This window comes from Salminus brasiliensis, chromosome 3 (assembly GCF_030463535.1).
Source record: "Salminus brasiliensis chromosome 3, fSalBra1.hap2, whole genome shotgun sequence".
NCBI classification, from domain to species: Eukaryota; Metazoa; Chordata; class Actinopteri; order Characiformes; family Bryconidae; genus Salminus; species Salminus brasiliensis.
In genome coordinates, this window is record NC_132880.1 from 40,790,080 (window position 1) to 40,814,296 (window position 24,217).

A 24,217-nucleotide genomic window follows, 5' to 3' on the forward strand; every position below is an offset into this window, starting at 1 on the left:
TCCCATTCAGTCTTGTTTCTGCTGTGCAGTGGAGACTAAACTTGTTTCCCCCTTTTAAAAACATTAAAATAAAATTATACAGAACCGTCATTTATTACAGGGGCATGCAAAAGTTTGGGCATCCCTGATCACAGTTTCTGTTCTTGTAAATAGCTAACAGGGGCAAAGATGGCCTGATTTTCTAAAAGGCAGAAGGTAAAGATTTCCATGTCTTACAATCTCAAAATCACAAAAAAGTAAAATGGCCTGGGGCAAGTTTGGGCACCCTGCTTGGTCACTAGTTAGTAACCCCTCCTTTGGCAAGTATCACAGCTTGTGGACACTTTTCAGTTTTTGTTTAGGGGATTTTTGCCCGTTCTTCTTTACTAAAGGTCTTCCAGTTCTGTCAGATTATTGGGCCTTCTTGCTGCACTGCTCTTTCAAGGTCTATCCACAATGTCAGGGGTCCGTGAGGGCCATGGAGTCTTTTAAAAGGTTCTGACTTCAGAATTTTGCTGAGACCTTTGTTTCTGATTATATTTCATAACGGTCACATTTGTGCAGGTGGTTCTGCACAGTACAACAGTGCACCACCACCCCGAGAGTCTGCTAAATTTTCCTGAAGGTCTTAAGCAGTCAAACAGGGGTTTGATTTGCTTTTCTAGCAATTCTAAAGGCAGTTCCTTCAACTTACCTCAACCAATGTTCCTGTTAACTGCTGAACTAATTTCTTGATTACATTGTGAACCGAGGAAACTGTCACCTTTGCCATGATCTTAAAGCTTTCTCCTGCTTTGTGAGCACCAGGCACTAGGCAGCTGCTCAGAGAAGAACAAAGCTACTGATTGTTGGGAAAAGGTTTGTATTTATAAACCTCTGAATCATTTTGCATCACCTGGTCTTTGCTAACTACGGTTGTTAACAAGCTAATTAAGGCCAGAGACTGAGGTTCTGAGTATCTGAGGTTTTGAATCTCTCAGGGTTCTTAAACGTTTGCATGAGATCAGATCATTTTCTGCTCAGTAACGTGTTCATTCAAGATTTTAGTGGCTGTTTTATTGTTATGTAATTTTCCTGTGCTATTGCACCACCTGCTGCATCTGACTGAACACTGTTTAAAGCAGCTCTTGGTTTATGCTTTTTGGATTGGTTGGTTTTGTGAACACAATTTAGAACAGAGCTGTTTGGGAAGGACAAAATGTTAAGATGTCTTCAGTATGCTTTGGTCTGATTATGCATTTATTTGGGATCTGGACAAACAGCAAACCGTGTTAAGCTCCCTTTTCTGGAGAATGCAGCATGACACTGGCATACCCCACTCCAGTGTACATCCCTGACTGTCAGAGGTGGGTAGTAACTAGTTAACTTTGCTGAGTTACAAGTGCTTAGTGTTGATGGATTACTAATATCCAAAGTATTTTTAAACTTCTGTTCATTTCTGCCCAGCACACATTCTCCATGAGGGGCTATCCATAGTTTCTACACCGCAGCACAGGAATGTAAAACCCTAGCACCCATTCTGTACATGACTAGAACCATGAGCATGAGGTGGTGCAATAAGATCTCAGAATGACGCCAGTTCATTTCCTTTGAGGAATACACCCACAAGCTTAATAGCTGAGAATTACAAGAACAATTTTGTTTTTGGTCTCTGCATATTGGGAGGCACCCACTGCTTTTCCCCCGTTCAGGAATTACTGCAATTTACACTGCAATCAAAAAGGTCTCCGATCTCAGCAAGTGAAATCATCTTGAGTCAAATTTATTTATCAATTCCTGTTTTAAGTAATTTAATATAAGTTAATATATCAATGTTTGATAAATGAACTAGATGAATGAGTATTTTATGTAGTTAATCTACTTAATACATCACTTTTTGCTTGTTTCAAGTAATTCACTTAGTTAATAAATGCTTGTTTGTAAGTAATATATCGTTAATATAACGTTTAGCTTGTTTTAAGCAATTCTCAATACACTTGACTTGGCTTGATTCAACTAAATCTATTTAGGGCTTTTTATTTATTATTATTTTTTTAGTAATTCCTCAAATCAATAGATCATATCATATAAATCATATCTAATAATCTATTTTAGATAATATATCAATTCCGCTTGTTTTAAGTACTTCTTCTGGTTAATATGTACATATTTGCTTGTTACAAGTAATTCTACCTAGTTAATGTATGAATTCCCTTCTCTTTCTTTTGGGGTAATTCTATTTATTCAATACAACAATTTTGCTCGTTTTACAGTAATTCTGTATAGTGAAATCTTGTTTAAAGCATTATTTTTAACAAAATACATTACCTGTAAATAAGACAATGCCACTGGACTAAATTACTTAAATCAACTAAGTAAAATAGATTAGATTATTGTTAGATTATTGACTTAATTTAAGATGAAGATTTTCTCTTAGCAAGAAATCATTGCAGTGCATAACTAATGTGAAAGCAGAACATCCTACTGACTCATTTCTCCACAGTTTTTGCAGATTTGCAGTTTGTAAAGTTTCTGTATGTAGAGCTGCTGTGTGCAGGGACCTCCCCTAATGTGTGAGAGGTCAAATGTTTCACCTCAGACCAGGCCTGTGGACCCTGCAGGTGTTTCACCTAAAGTTAGTGCCAGAAAGTCTTTTCCCTGTTGTGAGTTCCACTATTCAGGCATGCAGGGCGCATTCCATGTTATTCCTGGACCAGCTAAAATGGGCCGAGATTCCCCAAGACATTACATTATATCATATCAAAGTCCTGAAGCAGACTAAACTGAACCGATATGGGGTGTGATCGGCTTCTTGTGGATTTTTCCAGACTGTCTCTGAAGTCTAAGTGCTTTGCCACTAAATTCTGGAGGTGGGCAAAATGGTATATTACGCATTCAGGGTACTCATTTTTGCCTTTGATGTTCTCAGTGGGTCAGTGCAGTACAAAATGTTTTTGGAAGGCATGCACTGTAACTAGCAGGAGGCAGCGGGATGGATTTTGTGCACAGAGAGGAACATAGAAACGTCTTACAGAAAGGTACTGAAGTTTTTTTTTCTTTATTCTAAACAATAGCTCTGTTGAGTCAGAAAGTGCTCTGTTCTGAGGGGTGCCAAAGCAGGATTTATAGATTTAGGCTGATTTTCAGAATTTCTGAATAAATCTTACAACAACCAATGCAGCAAGAGTGCAGTAGATCATATAATTAGGCCTCCAGATATGGCACAGTTCAAACTGACTACATTTTAAATAAAGCAAATCAGGAAGAAGTATTCACTCTTAGCCGTAGCAACGATAGTGCTAATACAATTGATAGTTATACACAATGTGGACTAAAGTATTGGGACACCTGCTCATTTATTGTTTCCTGTTTGTTTTTGTTGGAGTAGCTGTCTCTACTTTCTAGGGAAGGCTTTCTAGTAGATTTTAGAAGATTGTTGTGAGGATTTGATTTGACTGCATTCAGCAACAAGAGTGTTAGTGTTGATCATTTTAGAACTTAATATTGGATGGAGCACCATTCATCATTCCAGAGAACACAGTTCCACAGCTCCACAGTTCAATCCTAAGGGGCTTTGTACACCTCTAGCCCATGCCTGACATTAGGCATGGTGCCAATAGGTTCATGTTCATCTGAGTCCTGTTCTACTGGCAATACTTACAGGGACTCTACACGGACTAGACAAGCTGTGTGCTTGTGTGTGTGTGCATTTGTACATCTGTGTCAGCAATAGATGCACCTTAAAGTAGCTGAAAGCATTCATTAGAGGGGGTGTCCACAAACATTTGGACATAAAGTGTACCTGTAGGTGCTTTAAATCTCATTTAAACCTGCGTGATATACCGTGTCTCTGAGTGGTTTGCTATGGGAGTTTTTTTTTCCAGCATTAAATTAGTATCTGATGTCAACCCCAGCAGGATGTGTTTCCTCTCTCGTTCTGGTTTCCGTACCAGGTTTCTTCCCTGTTCCATATTAGGAACTTTTTCTATGATACAATCAATATTTCCGCATCTGTATCTCTCCAATACACTGAAATCCCCAGTGCTGAATTAACACCCACACTGCCCACGTTGGTGCTCAGCTGACCTTAGATAAACAGTGTAGGTGTTGATTCACCACTGGGGATTAAACCGTGGACGACATTTTGAACTGATAATGCTTATGTGTGAACAAACAGTTTAACTTGCCCTACATGGACACAAATATTGGGACACCTGCTTGTTCATTGTTTCCTCTGAAATCAAGTGTATTAAATGTGTATCCTGGAGGTACTGTCTCTGTAACTGTCCATTCTACTGTCCTGAGTAGAAGGCTTTTTACTAGATTTTGGAGCATTGCTGTGAGGATTTAATTAAATTCAGTGACAAGAGCGTTAGTGAGGTCAGGATAATCACTACCCCACCTTATCCCCAACTCCTCAACTCATCCCAAAAGTACTGGACAGAGCACCATCCATCACTCCAGAGAACACAGCTCCACTGGTCCACAGTTTAATGCTGGGCTTCATACCACTCTAGCAATACCTAGCATTAGGGTTCATATGCTCCAGAGAGTCCTATTCTTTTGGCAGTACTTCTCAACTTCACATTTTGTTAACACGGCTTGCAACTCCTCTCTTGGTATTAAAGTATCTGTATTAAAGTAGAACCTGCCTTTGGGGAACATGCAGACCGCACCGCCATTCTGAGGACCAGAGCTTCTTATTTACACATTTATGTACATCTACAGTCATACATACGCACATCCTTAAATCCATAGAAGTATGGATGCCAAATAAATAAAGTAGTGGAGAAGCTTCACCCATAGATCCTCCAATGCTTCCCTTCCGCCACCCACATTTCCAAAATTGGTACTCTAAGTGGTGAACAGACTTTGCTGGACAGCCATAGACAAGACTGACAGACTTAGAACAGACATAGACACACACTGATATGAGAGGACAGACAGAGCAGACGTACACACACACTAAAACATGTACCTACCATTTTAAAGGGTTGCAGTTTGCATGCTGTAAGAAAGGTGTCCAGTTTGATAAAATAAGAATAATACGTTGGTGTTCTTTCAAAAAGAGTGTGACATGAAAACGAGGACAGATGTAGTCAGCTCTCAGTGTAATGTAGAAAGTAAGGTCAGGTTTCTTTGAATTATTTGGTAGTTTCATAGGGGCCACATGTATAGGGACAATGTGGACAAATGAATGTAACACATTATATCAACAGCTGATTTAGGTAAAAAGGTGGTTACCTCATAACAGTGAGGACTGGGGGTTTTAATTGAGGAAAAATACATGTTTAGAATGTGTTTTGTCTTTTCAGTATACACTCCATTGTGAGTTTAAAGTTAAGGTTAAAAGTTTCTGCTGTCATGAAATCAAAAATATAACCTCCCAGAGTTCACTCCTCATTAAACCTTTCTGGGATCAGGTGACAACAGCAGATGTGATTCAAAACCATGAACAAAAGATCCAGGAATGATTCCTGTAATACATTCAACCCCTCCATGGCAGTAAACACACACTACCAAGAGTTACTAGGCCCATCTCAGCCCCCATTGAGCAACTGGGAGTTAAAAGCCTGGCTTAAAGAAGCCTCAGGTGTGCACGTTAATGGGAAGAGAAAGTGTTGTTCTTTTGCTTCCCCAACTCCCACTTTTTACTGGTCCAGGGAGAACTGAGCAAGAAACCTTCCGGTCCCAAGCCCACTGCTCTAACCTTTAGCTCACAGTTGCCCCGATAAAGAACAGTTGTTGAATGTTTGATGATCACCACCCCACCTCATCCCCAAAGTACTGGATGAAGCATCATCATTCCAGAGGACACAGCTCCACAGCTCAATGCCAGGCTTTCTCACACTTCCTGCTAGTGCAGGGAGGACTGAGCCACAGTCACGCTTGTCCCAATATAAAACATGGTGGTGGATCTCTCTATTTTAACACCTTTAAAGTCTTGTTAGGCTAAATGGCATCATAGGTCCCATGAAAAACTAGAAGCCTTTAGACATTAGACTTTAAAGTTTGGTTTCCTCTACAAGAGGGCTAACAGCAGGATATTAATCCAAAGCACATCTTCATATTCATTCAAAAATGTTTTACTGACCTAACCGCTACAAAAAGTCAGGAAGGTAAAGAAGCTGAAGAAGAGAGTCCACAAGCAAAGACCAAGATCCATGTGCATTCTCCTGCCTCAGCTAAAAACAAAGGGTGCAAAAATAGCAATTATTACGGATTGTGATATTTTAAGATAATTTTATTTTAGTTTTTGTTTTATTATTCTTTAAATAATAATAAAAAATAATGTGAGATTTGCTCATATGTTTAGCAGACAAAACCATTTCAGTAGTGCTGTATTTTATTGAACTGCTCAAACTGTTATAGAGGATACTGCACATCAATGATGTATAAAGGGAGTCGCTTTCCCTCATATTTCCTGACCTGATCAGTTGTTACCATAACATCAGCTAGTAGCAGTATGGTCATCACTGGGTTTGTGTTTGTGTTTACATTATAGGCATTAGTTAGTTTGGGGCCATTAGGTACATGTGTGTGTGTGGGTGGGTGTGTTTGGTATCTGCTGTAACGCTAGTAATCTCACGTCACACCAGCAGAGGGCCCCAAACCACACAGAATTAGATCACGTCCAGCTAATTTTGTTAACACGGCTATAACTACAGATACCATAACCATAGCTGTGAACTCCTCTTCATCTCCCGCCATTAAAGCAGAAACCCTGCCTTTGTGGAACTTGCGGAACCTGCGGAACCTTTGCATCCGCCCTAGTTCCTCAGTGAGCGTGTTTTTGTACACAGGCAATATGGCGGGCTCCTGTGCGGCGTTGAAGGACCCCTAGGCCTCGGCCCTGCTGTCAGTGTTTGTCCAGTAGCGCAGGCTCGCTGGTCTCTGACCGAGTTGGGTGGCTGTTGTTACCGGTAGAGCTGCCGTGGAGATCCGGGGTGGAGTGAATGTGAGCGGCAGCTGTTGCTGTGGTGACTATTTCGGGATTGAGCGCGAGCAGGAGCTCCAGAGAGAGAGCGCCGCGAACAGCGCCCCGCCGCGACGCACCGAGGGTCGGCGAGAGGAGCCGGAGTGAGGCGGGCTGCGCTCAGATGGAGGCACGGAGAGAGCAGAGGCCAGGCGGCAGGGCCCAGGCCAACCGGCCACAAGTTTAGCTAGCGAGCTACAGCTAGCAGCGTTAGCCGAGACTCGGCTACTAGCTATCTGTTAGCTACCTAAGCTAAGCGAGCTAGCGCTAACGACACATCTGCCGCCTTCCTAAGCATCGCTGTGGTCCCTCTATCCAGGAGACTCTTTCCCGCTCAGCTCCGTGGTTGTAACCGCAGCCCGATTTGTTTGAGCCACTTTTGTCCCATCATAACTTCTGAGAAGTTGTTTTGTTTAGTTTATAACGGCTCAGGGTTTCTTTTGTACCCGATAAAAGTTGGTCTTGGTGATTTTGGCCGGTACCAACTGTTCGGGTTAGTGACTTTTAACACCAGAGTTACCCCCCCTGTCCGTTTCTCTGACTGAGCAAGTGTGTGTGTGTGTGTGTGTGTGTGTGTGGAGGCGTTAGCCAGCTAGTGTTTTGTTTGTCACATTTCCTCCGCTTCTCTGCTGTAGTAGGAGCCACACGAACAGCCTTGCCCCCCTCAGAGCGCCTCGCCGGCGTTGGCCAGCTACAAAGCCATGGAGGAAAATGACAACATGGACTATTTTTACCAGCAAGTTTTGCAAAAGGACGTGAGCCGACGGCTGCAGGTCGGCCCGGACCTCATCGACTACCTCAGTGACCCGCAGAGGTCCGCGGACGTGGAGCAGGACAAATCCCGGTTGGATAAAACCATGGATGAACTAACCGGGTGGGTCAATTCAAGCAACTACAAGGTACGTATCCTTTAGTTAGTTTTTTTTTTTATTTTTTTTCTTCTGGCCACTAATAACTAACTAAGTTTAATGGTTCTTGACACAATGTTCATTTAAAGAAAAAAAAAAAATATATATATATATATCTATATATTGGTGTTATTATTAATAAATGAGCAGCTCAGGCGTAGCCGTTATCAGCGATGAATGCATTGTTTTGTTGTGGCCCTGCAGTCAGACACGGTAGGCTACACCTCGACCAAAGTCCTTAGTAAAATCTCATTCCTGCAGTTAGGTCTTAGGAAATAATGCACTTTTAGGCTTCTTATCCCTGCAGCTCGTTAGGAACCGTTTTCCCAGAGTACTGCATGCTCCTCTTGTCACTTTGACATTAGGGCCCTGCCACTGGAGTGAACATAACTGTGCTTTGTGTTGGGTGTACCTGGGGGCTCAGACATGCAGGCCCGGTTATATTGGCACGTACTTTTTTTATTCTAGCATAAAACTGTCCCCATCGTTTAACTGTTTGAGTAGATTGTGTGTGTGTGTGTGTGTGTGTGTGTGTGTGTGTGTGTGTGTGTGTGTGTGTAATAAGGAAATGGGTGAGCATCTGTGTCCTGGGCTGTGTGAGGCTGGGGGGAGGGGTTATGGGGGTATTGTTCTGAGGGTAGGGGACATTTAAGGAGACATCCATCCTTTCAATTCATTTTCTGGCCTTAATCTACAGATACCTGATGGGCTTTTATAGTTATTACTTAATGAATTGGTAGCTAAGGTGTCTTTTATTTGAGCACATTCAGCCATAAGTCTTTATACTCTCATCCATGCTGAGGCCATGCTGTTTACAGTTGGATGGTTTGAAATGACCAGGTGATGCATATGTGATGTAAGATTCCTGTGGTTTCTTCTAGGTTCCTCCTGAAAAGACTAAGTTTAATGTTTGTAAAATGGAAAGATTGTCAGACTCCATACTATGAAGTGGGCCTTGTGGGCTGTTAGTCCAAGCTTGTTCATGTGGATGTGATGACTGAAGCACTTTTCAGAGACTTAGCCCAACTCTAATGGACTTTAATGAAGCCTTAGTAGATAATGCATTTTTGCTTCTTGAACATGCACAGATCAGACATAACATTAGCACCACATTCCTAATATTGAGTAAGTCTCTGCCACAACAAATCTGACCGTTCGAGACATGGACTCCATAAGATCTCTGAAAGTGTCCTGTGGTATCTGGAACCAAGACGTTAGCAGCAGAATCTTTAAGTTCTGTAAGTTGTGATCATGGTCAGCCCCCATGAGCATCAGTGAGCCTGCCGCTGGTTGCCCATACTTGGAGCAGTTTTGGTAGGTACTGACCGCATTAGGGGATCCCCCAAAAGATCTGCCTGATGTTGGAGAGATGCTTTGACCCAGTCGTCTAGCCATCACAATTTGGCTGTCAGAGTGGCTCAGATTCTCATGCTTGCCATGTTTTTCCCTGTTTTTAACCTTCAATGAAATGACTGTTCGTTGCTGCCTAATACATCTCACCCCTTGACAGATGCTGATGAAGATTATCAATATTTTATTTTCGTCAGACAGTGGTGCTAATGCTATGGCTGATTAGTCTAGCATACTGCACAAATACAAAGCTATGTAAAATTCTTAACAAGCCAGTGTTAGTGAAATCATTGCCAGTCATGACCTTTCAGAGATATATGTGGAACTCTCATATAGGCATAAGTCTTCATTATCCGTAATGGGTTTGGATATATGCTGTATAAGCAGTGAGGCTGTGTGGCCGAGACTTATGTTATTACCATGAATCTGGTTGTCCTTGTGAGAGGAGGTTGCAGTGCATCTTCTAACACCAGGATCTAGCAGGTGTTTTGCTGTCAAAGCAGGTTTAAAGGCTGACCGTTTCATGTCGCGACAGCATTGTCCATGCAGCAGGGTGAAGAGTTTTATGTAAGCAGATATATCATAGAACAGGAATATTTGTGAGAGCTGAACAGGCAATGTTGTTGCCATATGAAACCTTTTAAACATAGCCTTTATGTTGTCTGAAAAGTTAGTGGAATTGAATTGGTGTAAAATCTTGTTACATGAACTTGCGAACATTCTTGTCTTGTCAATTAGCAGATATGAGGTTTTGTTACGACAGTGGTTATGGAGAATCTAAAGGCCAGATGCTCTAAAGTACTGCCCACCTTGTCTTGCTCGGGACTCTCTTTGGCTGCTTTGACTAAAATAGGTCATAACTGGAGCTCTTAGGATGTAGTGAATATTTGATTGTTTCTCTGGAATGTGGACTTCCATCCTGCACTGCCAAGAAACACACTGCAGCAATCCTACCACAGCCCTCAAACACACACACACAGACACACACACACATGCATTCTTCTAGACATGATGTGTCTTAGAAAGACACTAGGAATGCTTCTGTTGTTACAGTGGTGTGCTGTGTGTTTGCAAGAGAGCATGAGATCATAATGACTGCATTCTCAGCTGATTTGTGTTCTTATTTATTTATTTATTTGTTTATGTCAGGTTGCATTGCTGGGGATCGATATCGTCAGTGCGTTTGTCGACCGGTTGAGCGATCGCTTCCGAGGATATGTAGGCACAGGTAAGCCACTCCAGTTAGCGGTGGGTGATATGGCAAAGATTTTGTTTTCATGGTCATTTAAAACATTTTGACATTCATACCAGATGCATACAGAGGGACATATTTAAAAGAAAACTCTCAGAAAGCTCTCGGTACAATGATTTTTAAATCTGTCCAATAATTCATTTAATTCCCCTACATTAAGCCTAGTTTTAAATCTGTCTGTTTTAATTTCTGCACTACATTCAATTCCAACATCCAATAACATTAATCATGCTCTTTCAATGAATCAGGCGGTTGGTCAGTGTTCTTTAAGTACTGACAAAGTCCACACAGAAATCATGATAAATCAAAAATCATCATATTATCTACTTCTTATTCTGGTGTCATGGTATTTTCCAAAGAGATCACTGTATCCAGTTATCAGAGAACATTTACATACTTAATGATCCAGTGTTTCCTGTACTACCAGTACTCTAAACCAGTGTTTCTCAACCCTGGTTTGGGAGACACCCTGCCCTGCACACCTGATTCAACTTATATCAGTTTTAGTCCTTTTTATAAGTCCTTTTAGAGTTGCAGAGGGCATGTTAAAGCAGGGAAACCATTAAAATGTGCAGGGCCGGCTGCCTCCAGGACCAGGGTTGAGAAACACTGCTCTAAGCTAAATAATATCTTACAAACCTGACCGAGCATGTTTTGATCAGGTCGTTATGTTCTGCTTCTCTGAAAGTAAACGCATTAAGCTACTTTAAGGATTCTCTGAAGCATGTAAACATGAACCTGTGGGCACAATTCCTAGTGCTAAGTGTGGGCTAGAGGGCTATGAAGCCCCCCCAGCATTGATCTGTGAAGCAGTGGAACGGTGTTCCATGGAATGATGGCTGGTGCTAATCATGGGTGGTAATCATCCAACATCCTGACCTCCCTAACACTCTTGCTGCTAAATGCAATCAAATCTTTACAGCAATGCTCCAAAATCAGGACAGTAGAGACAGTCACTCCAAGAGCAGGGTCAGCTTTTTAAAATCCCTGATTTTGGAAGAAACCATAAATGAGCAGGTGTCCCAAAAGTTTGGCCATTATAGTGTGTTTCAGAGTGAAGGGTCTCTGAGCGTCTCTAAGCATTTTTGCTAAGCAAGCTCCGCTTTGCTAAGGTGATGGGTGGGGGTAGTGGGAAGTGAAATATTATCTTATTGGTTAATGTGATTTGGCCCCGCCTGCTGGTTCTCCATGAAGTAATCAGAGCTCAAGGCGTTTTCGAGGCAGATCAGAGATTACAGGAAAACAGGATTTTTGTGTGTTTGTATAGAGAGGTATGATGAACACTGCTTTTCTACCAGTGTGGAACAGTGGCATGAATGTTTTATGGAGCAAAATGTTATCATTGACATGCTCATGGGGCCAGTTTCCCAGACAAGGATTAAGCTTAGTCATGGACTATGTTTTCTCTTATTCAGAATGCTGTGCAGTCCAGGAATAGGTTTAATCCCTGTCTGGGAAACAGACCTGTAATCTATGTATACTGGTAACACTGAAAATCAGTATTGTAGTGGTGTAAATGATGGGAGGAGAGATCTCATCAAAAACGAGACTTTTTAATCACAGCTGCCTCTGTTAAAAGGGGAATACCACAGTGACTCAGTACTCGTAAGATGACATAATCTTTAGATGAATGCCACTCTCTCAGCTGTCTTGGCTCCGCTCCCTCCCATTTCACCAAGGAAACAGCTTGTTTTGCTTTTAACAGAGAGCACCCCCACGTATAACCTCATTCCTCTCTGAGAACACACAAACACCCCACAATTGACAAAAAGGATGAGGATGACCTCATTCTTGAGGTGCTTCTGAGATTAAAAATACATAATCAGTAAATCTTTCCCTCTTTTTTTTCTCAGTGGTCCCTGCATTAGTGGACCGTCTAGGTGATGGAAAGGATCAGGTTCGAGATCAAGCGCAGGCGCTCATTCTCAGACTGATGGAACAGGCAGCCACTCCCATGGTGGGGCTCTCTGCTCTTTCTTTCTCCCACTCTCTTCTTTCTCATTTCTTATTTCTCTTTTTTTTTTTTCTTGTCTCTCTTCCCCCTTTCTTCCCCTCTCTCCTATTTTTTTGTCTTCCTCTTCATCTCTTTTTCTCTCCCCTTCTTTCTCTCTTTCGCCCTTCTTGTTCTCTCTCTCCCTCTTCGTTCTCTCCAGCCCCCCCTTTTTTTCTCTCTCTCTCCTCACTCTACTTTTTCTATCATTTTCTGTCGCTCGTTCCTGACTTTCTCTCTTCTGTCTCCCTGTAAACTGTAACTTGAGGCAAACCATCATTAATGCACAGCCATGCAAGTGCCTTCACTTCCCTTTCCACAACTTCTGACAGTAATTCATATGGTTCCTTACAAATCTGTTCTGTTTCTCTTCTTGTGCTTGTTCCTGTTTTACTACATACAGTGAATCATTTCTCTCTCTCTCTCTCTCTCTCTCTCTCTCTCTCTCTCTCTATCTTTCTCTCTCTCTAGTATGTTTGGGAGAGGTTGTTCACTGGCTTTAAACACAAGAACTTCCGCAGCAGAGAGGGCCTGTGCTTGTGCCTGGTCGCCACACTCAACGCGTGAGTCCCTTGATACTCAAATTGTATACACACACATTTATAGTCAAGGATTCAAGGATTCAAGGAGACTTTATTGTCATTCGCATCACATGTGGTACATGGGGTGGAACGAAATTGTGGTACCCAAAGACCCAGTTTTACCCAGACAGCAGTACTTAAATAAATAAAATATACATAAATATATAAAAATATATGTAAAAATGAAAATAAAATACAGAGTGAACCACTGGGGGGTGCTGTTCACCATAGTGCAGGGGTTTATGCACATAGATACACTTGCGCGCACTCTGATGGGACTGAGTGTAAATTTTGGGCGAGGCTGTGCCCACAGTAATTTTAGTTATGTCTCAAATAAAACAGCTTTCCAGTGAAGCTCTTGTTCTCCAGTGTTGTCATGAACAGGGACTGTGATATCACTTGTACATGGTGTTTTGAGGCCAGTGCTATAAAGAATCATGTGCCAAGTTTCCTGTTGAGTGGCATTACTCACACAAACCTGCAGTCCACCTATGTTCTCACTCTGAGACGTAGTCTTGACAGAACTCCTACAGACTGAGGTAATCCTCTTACCTGTGTGCTTCACTCCCACAAAGGTCAAATTAACACATGGCTACACTGTAGTACCTTTCGTTCACTAGCACAAAGTGTGCACACGCCATACAAGAAAGTACACTGACCCTGACACATAGCGAATAGTAAATACTGAACGTTCTTGCTTTGTGTATGCACGTATATGTATTCTTCCTACAGTGACATTGTTGGCAAGTAAACTGCGCTTAGGGTGGGATTGCTGCAGTATGTCATTAAACATTTAAGAGAAATTTTGATTTTATTAAGATACATTGAAATTACATTACATTTAATTACATATTACATTAATATCATATTACAGTGTTTGGTTTTGCATGTTAGCCCCTTATTTTGAAATGTTTTAGTAATATCATCCCTCTCCTCCACTCGCATTCAGGTTTGGAGCCCAACCATTGAGTCTGAGTAAATTTGTGCCTCATTTGTGCACACTAACAGGAGACCAGAACCCCCAGGTAAGCATTTATTTTTACATAGATTTTTCCATGTCTGAGATTTTGTGTATGTAGAGAGAGGGGGAAGGAGATTTGGTTGGTTCTCTTAATTCTACACTCATTGAGTGTCTTAGAGTTGTTTAGTTTACTAAAGAACTCCTACCGAGGAATTTAGGGGAAAAAGAGGGTAAGGTTAGAGGTATGAAAGGGAAAATAACAACTACTCCTCGAATAATCCTTTCAGTAGCGATCATTAGTCCGAGTGAGATAGTTGGCACGCATGCTGGCATACGTTTGTAAATCCTAGTGATGGTTGGTTGAAGTTTGCAGGTATGTTTGTAAGTGTTGTGTATTTTGCAGGTGAGGGAGGCTGCCATTTCAACCCTGGTGGAGGTGTATCGACATGTAGGAGAAAGAGTGAGAGCAGACCTGAGCAAGAGAGGACTGCCAGCTGCACGGTCAGTCTGTCACTCTTACAAACAATGCACAGTAAAATTGTGTAATAAAACATATGGATACCTTGATTTTTCAAACTAAAAGAATCACTCGTGATCTGTTATGGGATAAATCCAAATGCTGACAGCACACAGTAAAATGGATGGTGATTTGTCGGGTTGCTCATTTTCATATACCACACCCACATACTATAACAGTTTTGCAGAACTGAGTTATGCATTTGTAATTAACATAGAATGTCATGCAGCCCTAGCATGCATACTAAGTTTAGGTATGAAAACTCACTGTGTGATAAGTGATTTTACAACAAAACATCACAGATGTACCAATCTTACTTTACTAGACCGCCAACGCCCAAAAAAGTTAGCATAAATTAATGCAAAAATAATTTGAAGGCAAAAGAGTAGTGAACATGTTAGGGCTTTTTGTTTGAAACTTTGTTGAGCCAAATGAGAAATAGTGCTTGTTTTTAAATGCAAAACATCTCATAGACAAGGTTTCAAACTTCCATTCTTATTCTCTTCAAGGGGATTCTAGTAGAACTCTTAATAGCTCTGGTGCTGTGCATCAGGGACCCTCTGTCTTTGTTCTTTTAAGAACATTGATTGTTGTGCAGACATGCACATCTTATTTTCCTAATTAAATTATTCAGGGATTGAAACATTAGTTGAAACATTAATTGATTTTGTAAATAATTATGGTTGTTCAAAGAGAAATATTTTAATTACTATTTTTCTGCCGGGTTTTTCTTGCCAGCTTCTCTTGCACTGTTCAGATTGTTCTATGTGATTTGTCCTGGTTATGCGTGGTGGGTTTTTGTTTTGTTTGTTTGTTGTTGTTTTTTTTTTGGGGGGGGGGTACTTGACAACACCATAGTAACCACCTGGTATTGCATAGAAGGGACACCATAGCAACTGCCTAGAAATTGCAAAGTAACACCTTAGCAGCCACCAGAAATACCCTAGCAATTGCATAGCAACAACCTAGTGGTTCATAAAATCACAACATATTTCTGATCAGATCAGATAATTAGATCAGATGGTCTGATCTAATGAAAATCACAGTAAGTCAGAGCAGCCTGTACTGAGATTTGTTCTAATAAGTATAATCAAGAACAAAGTTTGTGTAGCGTAATGGAGAACACCACATTTATTTTGGCAGAGTATGATTCAGTTATCTGGACTGGCAAAAACACCACACAGCACCAAAATGAGTCATTGGACAAGACTCCTTTCACTACATTTACCTACCTGTGTATCATGATTCATAGGCTGCTCTGGATAAGAGAATTGGCCACATGCTGCAATGTATTAAGAAATGACTGTGGAGTAAGAGTGAATTATGCTATTACCTTACTGTACATGGGCAAGAACTAGGGAAAACCTTAATGCCCATGTAACTGAACACACGTTTAATGAGACATTCTGTAATGTAGATCTGGCATAACCAGCCTGGAAAAGGAAGGAAAAGCTTTAGTGATGCCTATGCCCTGTCCACCCTGTCTTCTCAGACTTGCAGACACTGCATTATCTGGTGCTATGAGATTTCCTTGGAGATCAAACAGTAGTGTTAAAAGTGTTGAGTGTAGCAATTATTATTGAGAACATGGCTTGTGCACTTCACATTAACACTACACACTTCTCCCTGGGTTCCTAGTGTGAGCTTAGTTCTTCACGAGGTCATCAAGTGCACTGGGGAGGTTTGGCATTCACGTCGTGAAGCAGCTACTCGAGTTCTCAAAGGTTGGAAACGTACACCACGTCTCCACCCTCATGCTCTGCTACATCTATTGGGTCTTGGAGTACTCTGTGTTCCTAATATTTAATGCAGTCCAGCCAGTGTATGTTAGTAGTGTAGGTGCTTCGCGGTGTTCCTGCTGAAGGATTCTTTCTTGAGCTTTTTTACACCGTGGCATTAGGAACATCACTGAATTGCAACTCAGACTGTGACATTTTATCTTCATGCTAATTTTTTAAAGTTTCACTCTGATCTTTATTGAATGAAAAACCTAATAGACACTTGAGCAGTGCTTCTCAAAAATCTATGAATGGTCCATATTATATATTTACCATGGTTTTCTTAAGAATCATTACGTTTCAAGCATGTGTGGCAGCGACCCTGTTGTAATTGTCGGCATTTTCACAAAGTAAAAATTGTTTCAGAAAATGAAATGTGGGGCGAAGACCATAAAACCCAAAAGCGCAAAACATGGCAACAAGGTACAGCAGGTGTGAAATGACTCGGCCAAAAGACAACATTAATTGGCCTGATGGTGGCGCTATAGTGCAGCATTAAGCGTTTTGATAAATAGCTTCTGATCCGAAAGGCCTACACTCAATTTTTTTTTTGCTGATTCGAACATTGCAATTTATTCAATTAAGCTCCTCCCACGTTAATTTGTATTTATTTGCATAATATGCTAAACCTACTGTGAACTAGTCATAGGATTTTTAACCAGTCCTCGCACATTTGGTATCCTAATACTTGCAATAGTTGTAACCTTAATTTTTAAAAAATGTTGACGTATGATCTATAGCCGTATTCAAAATAATTCCAAAATGGAAATGTGTTCTGCAGAGTGATTAATCATGGGGGTGTGGGGTGGGGTGGGGTGGGGTGGGGGTTGTGGCTTAGGTCCTCTAGTTCCTGTGAAGGGGAATCTTAATACTTCAGCATTCAGCATTTTGGGAAAATTGAATGGTTCTGACTTTGTGGATTGGGAAGTTTGGGGGAAGGCCCCTTTCTGTTCCAACATGGCTGTGCCAAGGTGTACAAAGCAAGCCCATGAATGCGTGGTTTTGGGAGTTTGATGTGGAAGAACTTGACTGGCCCGCACAGAAGAACTAGAACGGAGATTGCGAGCCAGGCCCTGCCGTCCAACATCAGCTTCTTAACTTGTAAGTGCTCTTCTGGATGAACTAGCAGAACAGACAGTCTCCATAATCTTGTAGGAAGCAACTCCATATTAATACCTATACATTTAGAATCAGGAATAAAAGCTCCTGTAGGTGTCCCTATACTTTCCTTCATACACCGCATGTCAATGAAGTATCTGGAGTCTGCAGTTTTAGCTTCTGTACACTGTAGGCTTTGCCCCCAGTAAAACTGTACAGCGGGACTATGAAGTCAGGGTCTTTCTGGGCTGTGACAGTTTGGAGCATTTGACTGCCAGTTTGTTTGTGTGCCGTGCTTTTCCCCGTGGAATTCTGTTGCATCACATCGTGCTGATATGACTAGATCTGATTACTCAGGGCCTATGAGGCGGGTGTATAAACCCTGGTCGTGTGTGTGTTTGTCAGTGTGTGTGTCAGTGTGTGTCAGTCCCATAGCACTTGCTTCAAGGAGGCTGTGCCTCACACATGCATGAGTGAGAAATGGGACTGGACAGAGTTGGGTATAGAGACATGGAGAGGGAGAAAGAGGACACATTTTGTTGACATGGTTACAGACTGAAAGGCTGGCCTGTGGAACGTGTCAGTCAAAACAAGAGGGGGGCAGACCAACGGGCAGATCAAGTAGGGTGAGAGAGGGAGGGGAAGGACAGCAAGGAGACATGAAATGAGTGTGTCTGTCTGTATTTTAGGCATTTGTGAGAACGAAATGTCCTCTAGCTGTAGAAAACAGTAGAATAAGCAGTAATATGGAGTCATACTGGTATTGGCAGATTGGACATATTGAATACATATTTAGAGTTAAAATATGACCTGGTTTCCAAAATGGGTTAAGATGTCACATTTAATATTTTATGTCTGGGGGTTTTCCCCCCAAATTTTTCCTATAGTGTCCCAATGTGGTAGTAGGGCTGTCCTACCTGCACAGAGAAAGTGAGGACTGCTCTCTAGGACACCTTATCATGGGTGGCTGTGGCATCACCAGGGATACAACTTTCTGAACCATCACTTTGACACTAAAGAGCCCCTGCAGTGTTTATTTTTTATCTGATGTTTGATAAGTTGGAATAGACAAAATTATTGTGGTTGCTCATTAAAAAAAGAGAATACTATAAAAGTATGAATATATATTTTTTTAATCAGTGTTTAACACTGCACAGCATTAAATCTTGTTATACCAGTAATAAGTCTTTATGATCAAACATGGAGTACTCTGACAAGCATATTGTGATTTTTGCATATGCTAATCTAATGTAGATGTAGTTGGGATTTGTACATTTAAGAAATATGGCTGTATTGTACATGGAAAAAAAGGCCCGCATTACTCATATGTGCATCCTTGAATGCAATGTGAAAAAGAAAATCTGATCTTTTTAACGTATTATTTATAATAATTTAATATTTTCCTGTTGCAATACCCCTAGGCATGACTACAGTGTCACACGATTCAGCTGAAGTGCACAAAGATAGCAATACCAACACGCGTGTGTGTGGGGGGAGGAGGGGCAGGCTCAGTCTTCTTGTCTCTGAGCTGCCGAGCTCTGGCCCCTCCCACCGCTGTCTGTTCCAAGCAGGAGGTTATGTAAAGGGGAACAGAATCCCTAGGCTGTCACAGAGACACACACACACACTGACATGCAGTTTCTCAGCCTTGCGCTCACACACATGCGTAGCAGTTTGTAGGATTTGGCTGCCTTTCTAAACCTCTTCGTGTACAAAAGAAAGCTAAAGATGTCTGTGCAGGTGGGTGATTGCTCGGTTCCTCGCTCTTAGCCTGTGTTCTGCCTTTCTTCACTGGTTCCTTTGCTTCTTTTTTTGCTCTGCTGGCTGGTTCTTATGGTCTTTATTGGATTATTAGTTGCTTTCTGTGCCTCAGTGAAGCTTCCTGTCTTCTGTGACTCTCTGTTGCTGCACCGTTTTAGACACAAAGGGGAAGAATTGTACTCTGGCTGCAGTTGAGGGGGATAGGGGAACCGTGTGCGTGTGCCGTCTGTGTTTCTGCGTATGTGAGAATAACATGGCTGATCCGTCTAGACTGAGATCATTGCAAGACACATGGTTAGTTCTTCACTACACACCTGCAGGCACACACACCTAAATGTAAACAGGCACTTTGGAAAGACTTGCGTTATTCTGGCTTCTAGTTGTGTGGCTTACTTGGGCCTAGAAGAATAAGTGGGATGCTCTTTCCACTTGATGTTCATCTTGTTTAAACGGGCCAGTTCTGTAGAACTCAACAACCTTGGCCAAAATTATTGGCAAATATTATCTCTTCTAACACCTGAGAATCAGCTTATTCAGATCTATTTTACTGATTATTATACTGACCAGAAAGTTTGTTTATGGAGTTTATATTTAAAAAAACTACAAAAGTTAACTCTCTCAGCTCAATTTCTTATTAACTGGTTGTAGTCTCTTTATTTCCAAACCCATGTTATTTATAAAAAACAGCATGATTCACATCAGCTTGGCCAAATAAATAAATAAATGACTTGCATTTCCCCGCTGCTACAATTGGGTTCACTTCTGTTATTATTATTTTTATCATTATTATTGTTGTTGTTGTTGTTATTATTATTATTATTATTATTATTATTATCATTATTATTGCTCTTTATCTGAAGCTTCAGAATGCAGGTGTTTGCTTCGTGTTTTGGTGATTAAAAGCTATGTGACCATCCTTAAGGTGAGTCATACATGTGAATAGCGTGTTTTGGTATGCTGGATCAAAATTGTCTCTTTTGCTTTGTGAGATCTTCAGTGTGCTGCATATCAGAGGAGAAGGCTTGGAAGTTTTTTTGTTTTTAATCAGCCTCCATTTTGGCCGTTTTTGCTTTGAAAGATTGTATAATTTTATTTTATTTTTTTGTGTTTTTTTTCCATTCTTCTATCAGTTACTGTAGTTTTGTTTTTGATTTCAGAAGGTTTGACTCATGCTACGCAGGTAGGCGATTGTAGCATAGGGAGTTATGCTCAAGGTCTCTCATGGGTTTAAGGTGGTGTGCTTGCCCAGTTGGAGAATTGGACCCCAGTCTGCCACAGTGAAGGCAGTGTTACCCACTAGATTACACCAACCACTATTTTCAACTTTACAGGAGAAGCAAGAATCTTTAGTGGAAGTCGATGAAAAATATTTAATATGAGTCATTTTGGAGCATTTCTGTTGGTCCAATGTAAAAACTTTTGCCGCAATGTAAAAACCAACTGACAGATTCAGGTTATTAAAAAATAACAAAAAATGAAACGGCACGCTGCGGGTGACGCTGACAACATACAACAGGTGCAGTGGAAACTCTACTAATACTTGTACTAATCTGTACCCAGACATAGTACAGCAATATAATAATAACATTAAATATAGATAGGAATAGAAATGAGGTTGAATTACAGGAATAGTGTGATTATGCAGCTCAATATCTAGTGCAAACAGTTAAATTAAGTGGAAAATCCAGTAGTGCAGATATTACAATAGCGAGTACCAGAGTTTAAACTACAGTGGAGACATGAAGAGCAGCTGCTGTTTTTTGAAATGTTCTGCAGATTAACTGCTCATGATGTTTACTGCTTAGGGGTAGAAACCATTCTCCAGTCTATTTGTCTGTTCTGATACCAGATCTCGGCAGAGAACAGATTGTGGCCAGACTGTTTTGTTCAGATGCTTCTGGTGGTTGGATTTTCTTTCAGAACTCTGTGTGTGGCTTTTCCGCAATGAACTGTGGCTCTGTCATTAGAAGTGTTCGAGAATATTGATATATATTGAAATATCACTTATGTTTTAATGAAATATCATTATTTGTGTGATATTATATTAGATTTTCAAAAGCACAATCATCAGATCCCTCAGTTCTGATCACATTAAAAGTAAACTCTTTATTTACTTGGGTCTTATGGAGATTATTTTTATTTTCTCAGGTTTTTATACTATGACAGTTTTCCTAAAATTGATGTTAAATTTGATGCAGTATACCGCCTTGCTTAAAGTATCTTCATATATCACAATATCTTGAATTGTTATTCCTGTATCATGAGACGTACCCTATCCACCATACCATCCTATAATACGAGTAATTATAATCCTCATGGTTACGAGTTACGATAAAAGAATACAAGTTAAAATGATGATAAATGAGCATCTCGCCTTGCTGTTGTGAAAAGTAAGTGTTGTGGGTCTTAACTGAGGAGGTCAGCAATGTAAGAGTACTTAGTCCACTAATCCAGAGGGCAAGGAACCTGTCGATGTTGCTGACAGCTTTCACTGGAGCACTAGGAATCTTGATGGGTGTGTGACTCTCTTTCCATGTCTGCTGAATCCCACAATATTCTCCATTGTTTCCTCGATTTTAAGTGTGAGGTTGTTGTCATGGCAGCACTCCAACAGCTCTACTAACTCCCTCCTCCTGGCAGCTGTGTTGTTGCTGATGAGAGTGGTTATTGTGGAGTCATCAACAAGCTTGACGATTGCTGTAGAGTGGAGTCGTACAGCCATACCTAAAAACAGAGAATGCAGCTGTTTGTTCAGGCAACAGCTTGGAGTTGCCCTGTGTTTAGGATCTAATGTCCTTGCAGCTTGGTGGCAGAAAGTCCCAGACCTATTTGTGGAAAGTGCTTGAGGCCCAGTCCACGGACTTCAGTCTCTAGCTTGCGCAGCATGGTTTTGCTGGAGGCTGAACTGAAATTAGTAAAGAACAACAAACCAGGGGAGTGATACTAAGTCTGTGGGTGAACATAGGAGCTAGCTGTGCATCATCCGAAGAAAGCTTGGGATGTAACCTACAAAGCTTCTGTTGAATGATGTTTACTGTACTGTGCGTGTATTTATCAAATTTGTCATGCCTCCCTGGGGTACCTTTTATTCCTGATTTTGCCTCCCCCCCCCAGGCCTTTTTTGTACTCTTGCACATGTTATTTCTCATGCATTTATGCTGGCTGTGTAGGCAGCAGTGCAGTTTGTCGTGATCTCAAGCAAGGTGCCTGGCCTGGTGTTTTCAAACTAGAGCTTTTTTTTTTCTAGACCCAGATCTGCTTGCTCTGGAGATCCGGAAAAACGATAACCGGATGAATCTTGGAACTTCCATTTTGCAAAAATACATGCAGAAAAGTGATGTTCGCAGTCAATTCAGGGTTCATGTGGAATTCCTGTGTGTGAAAGCAAACCAGTGATAACGGTCCTGGTGCAGACATATTTTAGACAAGTGGGATATTTCATGATTCATTCAACCAGCAATTATTTATTTATAAATGTTTTTTTATGTTTTTAACAATTAACAATTTTATCTTTTGTTCTAAAGGTATTTCCTGATTTTTTTTAGTCGTTTGTGAATTAAAAAGTTATTCTGGCCAACCCCAGTATTTACATTATGATGTGATTATATCCACTTCAGCACAGTTTACAGAATAGGCTGTGCTGTACTGTGCTCCCACCAATAGACACCCTCTCAGATTGTTTTCTGTGATAGCTCTGCGTAGGCGTTACAGTTGACAGCAAAACTAAATCTAACAAATTGCACATTGCTCATTAATGTTTATTATTTGGGGGATTTAGGAGGGAGTAGTCGTGACTGTTCAATTTTTGCTCCAGCCCACCTCTCAGGAACTGCTCTGACATCATCTTGCTGTGTGTTATCTGAGCGCCTCCCTGATATTCATGCTTTCCCTCTTTGTTTTACAGGTTGCAGACTATTTTGAGCCGGTTTGATGAAGTGTTGAATTCTGGGAACATGGCTCTCAGCCTCAGCCAAGGTAAGGCAGCATTAAAATGATTGATTGGAGTTGGGGATTGTTGGCATTGAGTAGCTAAGCTTTATTGGCAGTGCAATATAAATATTTTTAAATCATGTCTTTGTCAAATAGCCTGGCCACTCTGAGTGTACTGTAAATCCACAGTGAAACTGAGCAAAATTGACCAAGTTGATGAGTAGTGGTGACTGGTTTTGCAGCAGAGGGATTGGTGATGTCTTTTTTTTTATGTTCTATGGAAATTAGTAATGCACTGAAATATAATTTCTGGCTAAAACTAAAATCAAGGCTCTGGGTTATTTTACATACATACACACATACACACATATATATATTTTATATGCACTTTTGCATAAACATAAGCAGTAAACAAAAAACTGATTTCCACAATAAATATGTAAACTTACAATAAACTTCAATTATTACAGTACAGTGTTAGAAGAATATAATCGATTGTCTGATGGAACCCACCCTCATGGAAGTCACTGCGCCCTGTTTTTAATCTTATGCTTATTTACGTTTGTGTTGACCTAAGTTTGACCAGGAAAAATGGACAGGCACAAGAATCTGAGACATTCTGACAAGGGCCAGATTGTGATTGCTAGATCACTGGGTCAGAGCATCTCCAAAACATCAGGCAAGTCTTGTGGAGTGTTCCCAGTATGCAGTAGTTAGTACATACTCAAAGGTCCAAGGCAGGATGACCAGTGAACCAAGGACTCATGGGCACCCAAGGCTCAGGAGGCCCACCTAACAACTTACAGGACTTGCTCTAACAGATCTCTAAATGACCTGCTGCTAACTTGAGAGGTCTTGTGAAGTCCATGCTTTGCTGCCACAAGAGAAGCCAACGCAGTATTAACCAGATGGTTTTAATGTTGTGGTTGATTGGTGTCGATATGTCAATCTGACCTTTATTGTGTTCAATTTTATGATGCATTAGAAGCTTTTTTTGAGCACATTGTGGAGATCAGTGCTTAATTAACCAGATTGTAAGTATGGCCATAGTGCAAGCCATGCTGCTTTGCCATCTGCGTTCGAAGTGAGAGAGGGCACATTTGGAGGTGCTCTCTCAGGGTGGTCTCTCCCCTCGTTACTCCTAAGCGATGTTGACC

The 24,217-nt window shown here is 41.0% G+C and overlaps 1 protein-coding gene across 26 annotated transcripts in view; it reads left to right on the forward strand.

Annotated features, from left to right (window-relative positions):
• Positions 1-6,804: 6,804 nt before the first annotated feature.
• The window catches only part of clasp2 (cytoplasmic linker associated protein 2), a 57,934-nt gene continuing 40,521 nt past the window's right edge, over positions 6,805-24,217 (forward strand). For 21 of the 26 annotated variants that reach the window (XM_072676182.1, XM_072676193.1, XM_072676188.1 and 18 more), the window contains exons 1-7: positions 6,805-7,833; positions 10,342-10,420; positions 12,298-12,401; positions 12,906-12,997; positions 13,965-14,040; positions 14,380-14,477; positions 23,035-23,105. In XM_072676182.1, coding sequence (XP_072532283.1) covers positions 7,636-7,833; positions 10,342-10,420; positions 12,298-12,401; positions 12,906-12,997; positions 13,965-14,040; positions 14,380-14,477; positions 23,035-23,105 — 718 coding nt within the window. In that variant the 5' untranslated portion in view covers positions 6,805-7,635. Of the gene's footprint in view, positions 7,834-10,341; positions 10,421-12,297; positions 12,402-12,905; positions 12,998-13,964; positions 14,041-14,379; positions 14,478-18,960; positions 19,110-23,034; positions 23,106-24,217 lie in introns of those variants that run through there. The other 5 variants (XM_072676191.1, XM_072676198.1, XM_072676215.1 and 2 more) reach the window with 2 other exon arrangements.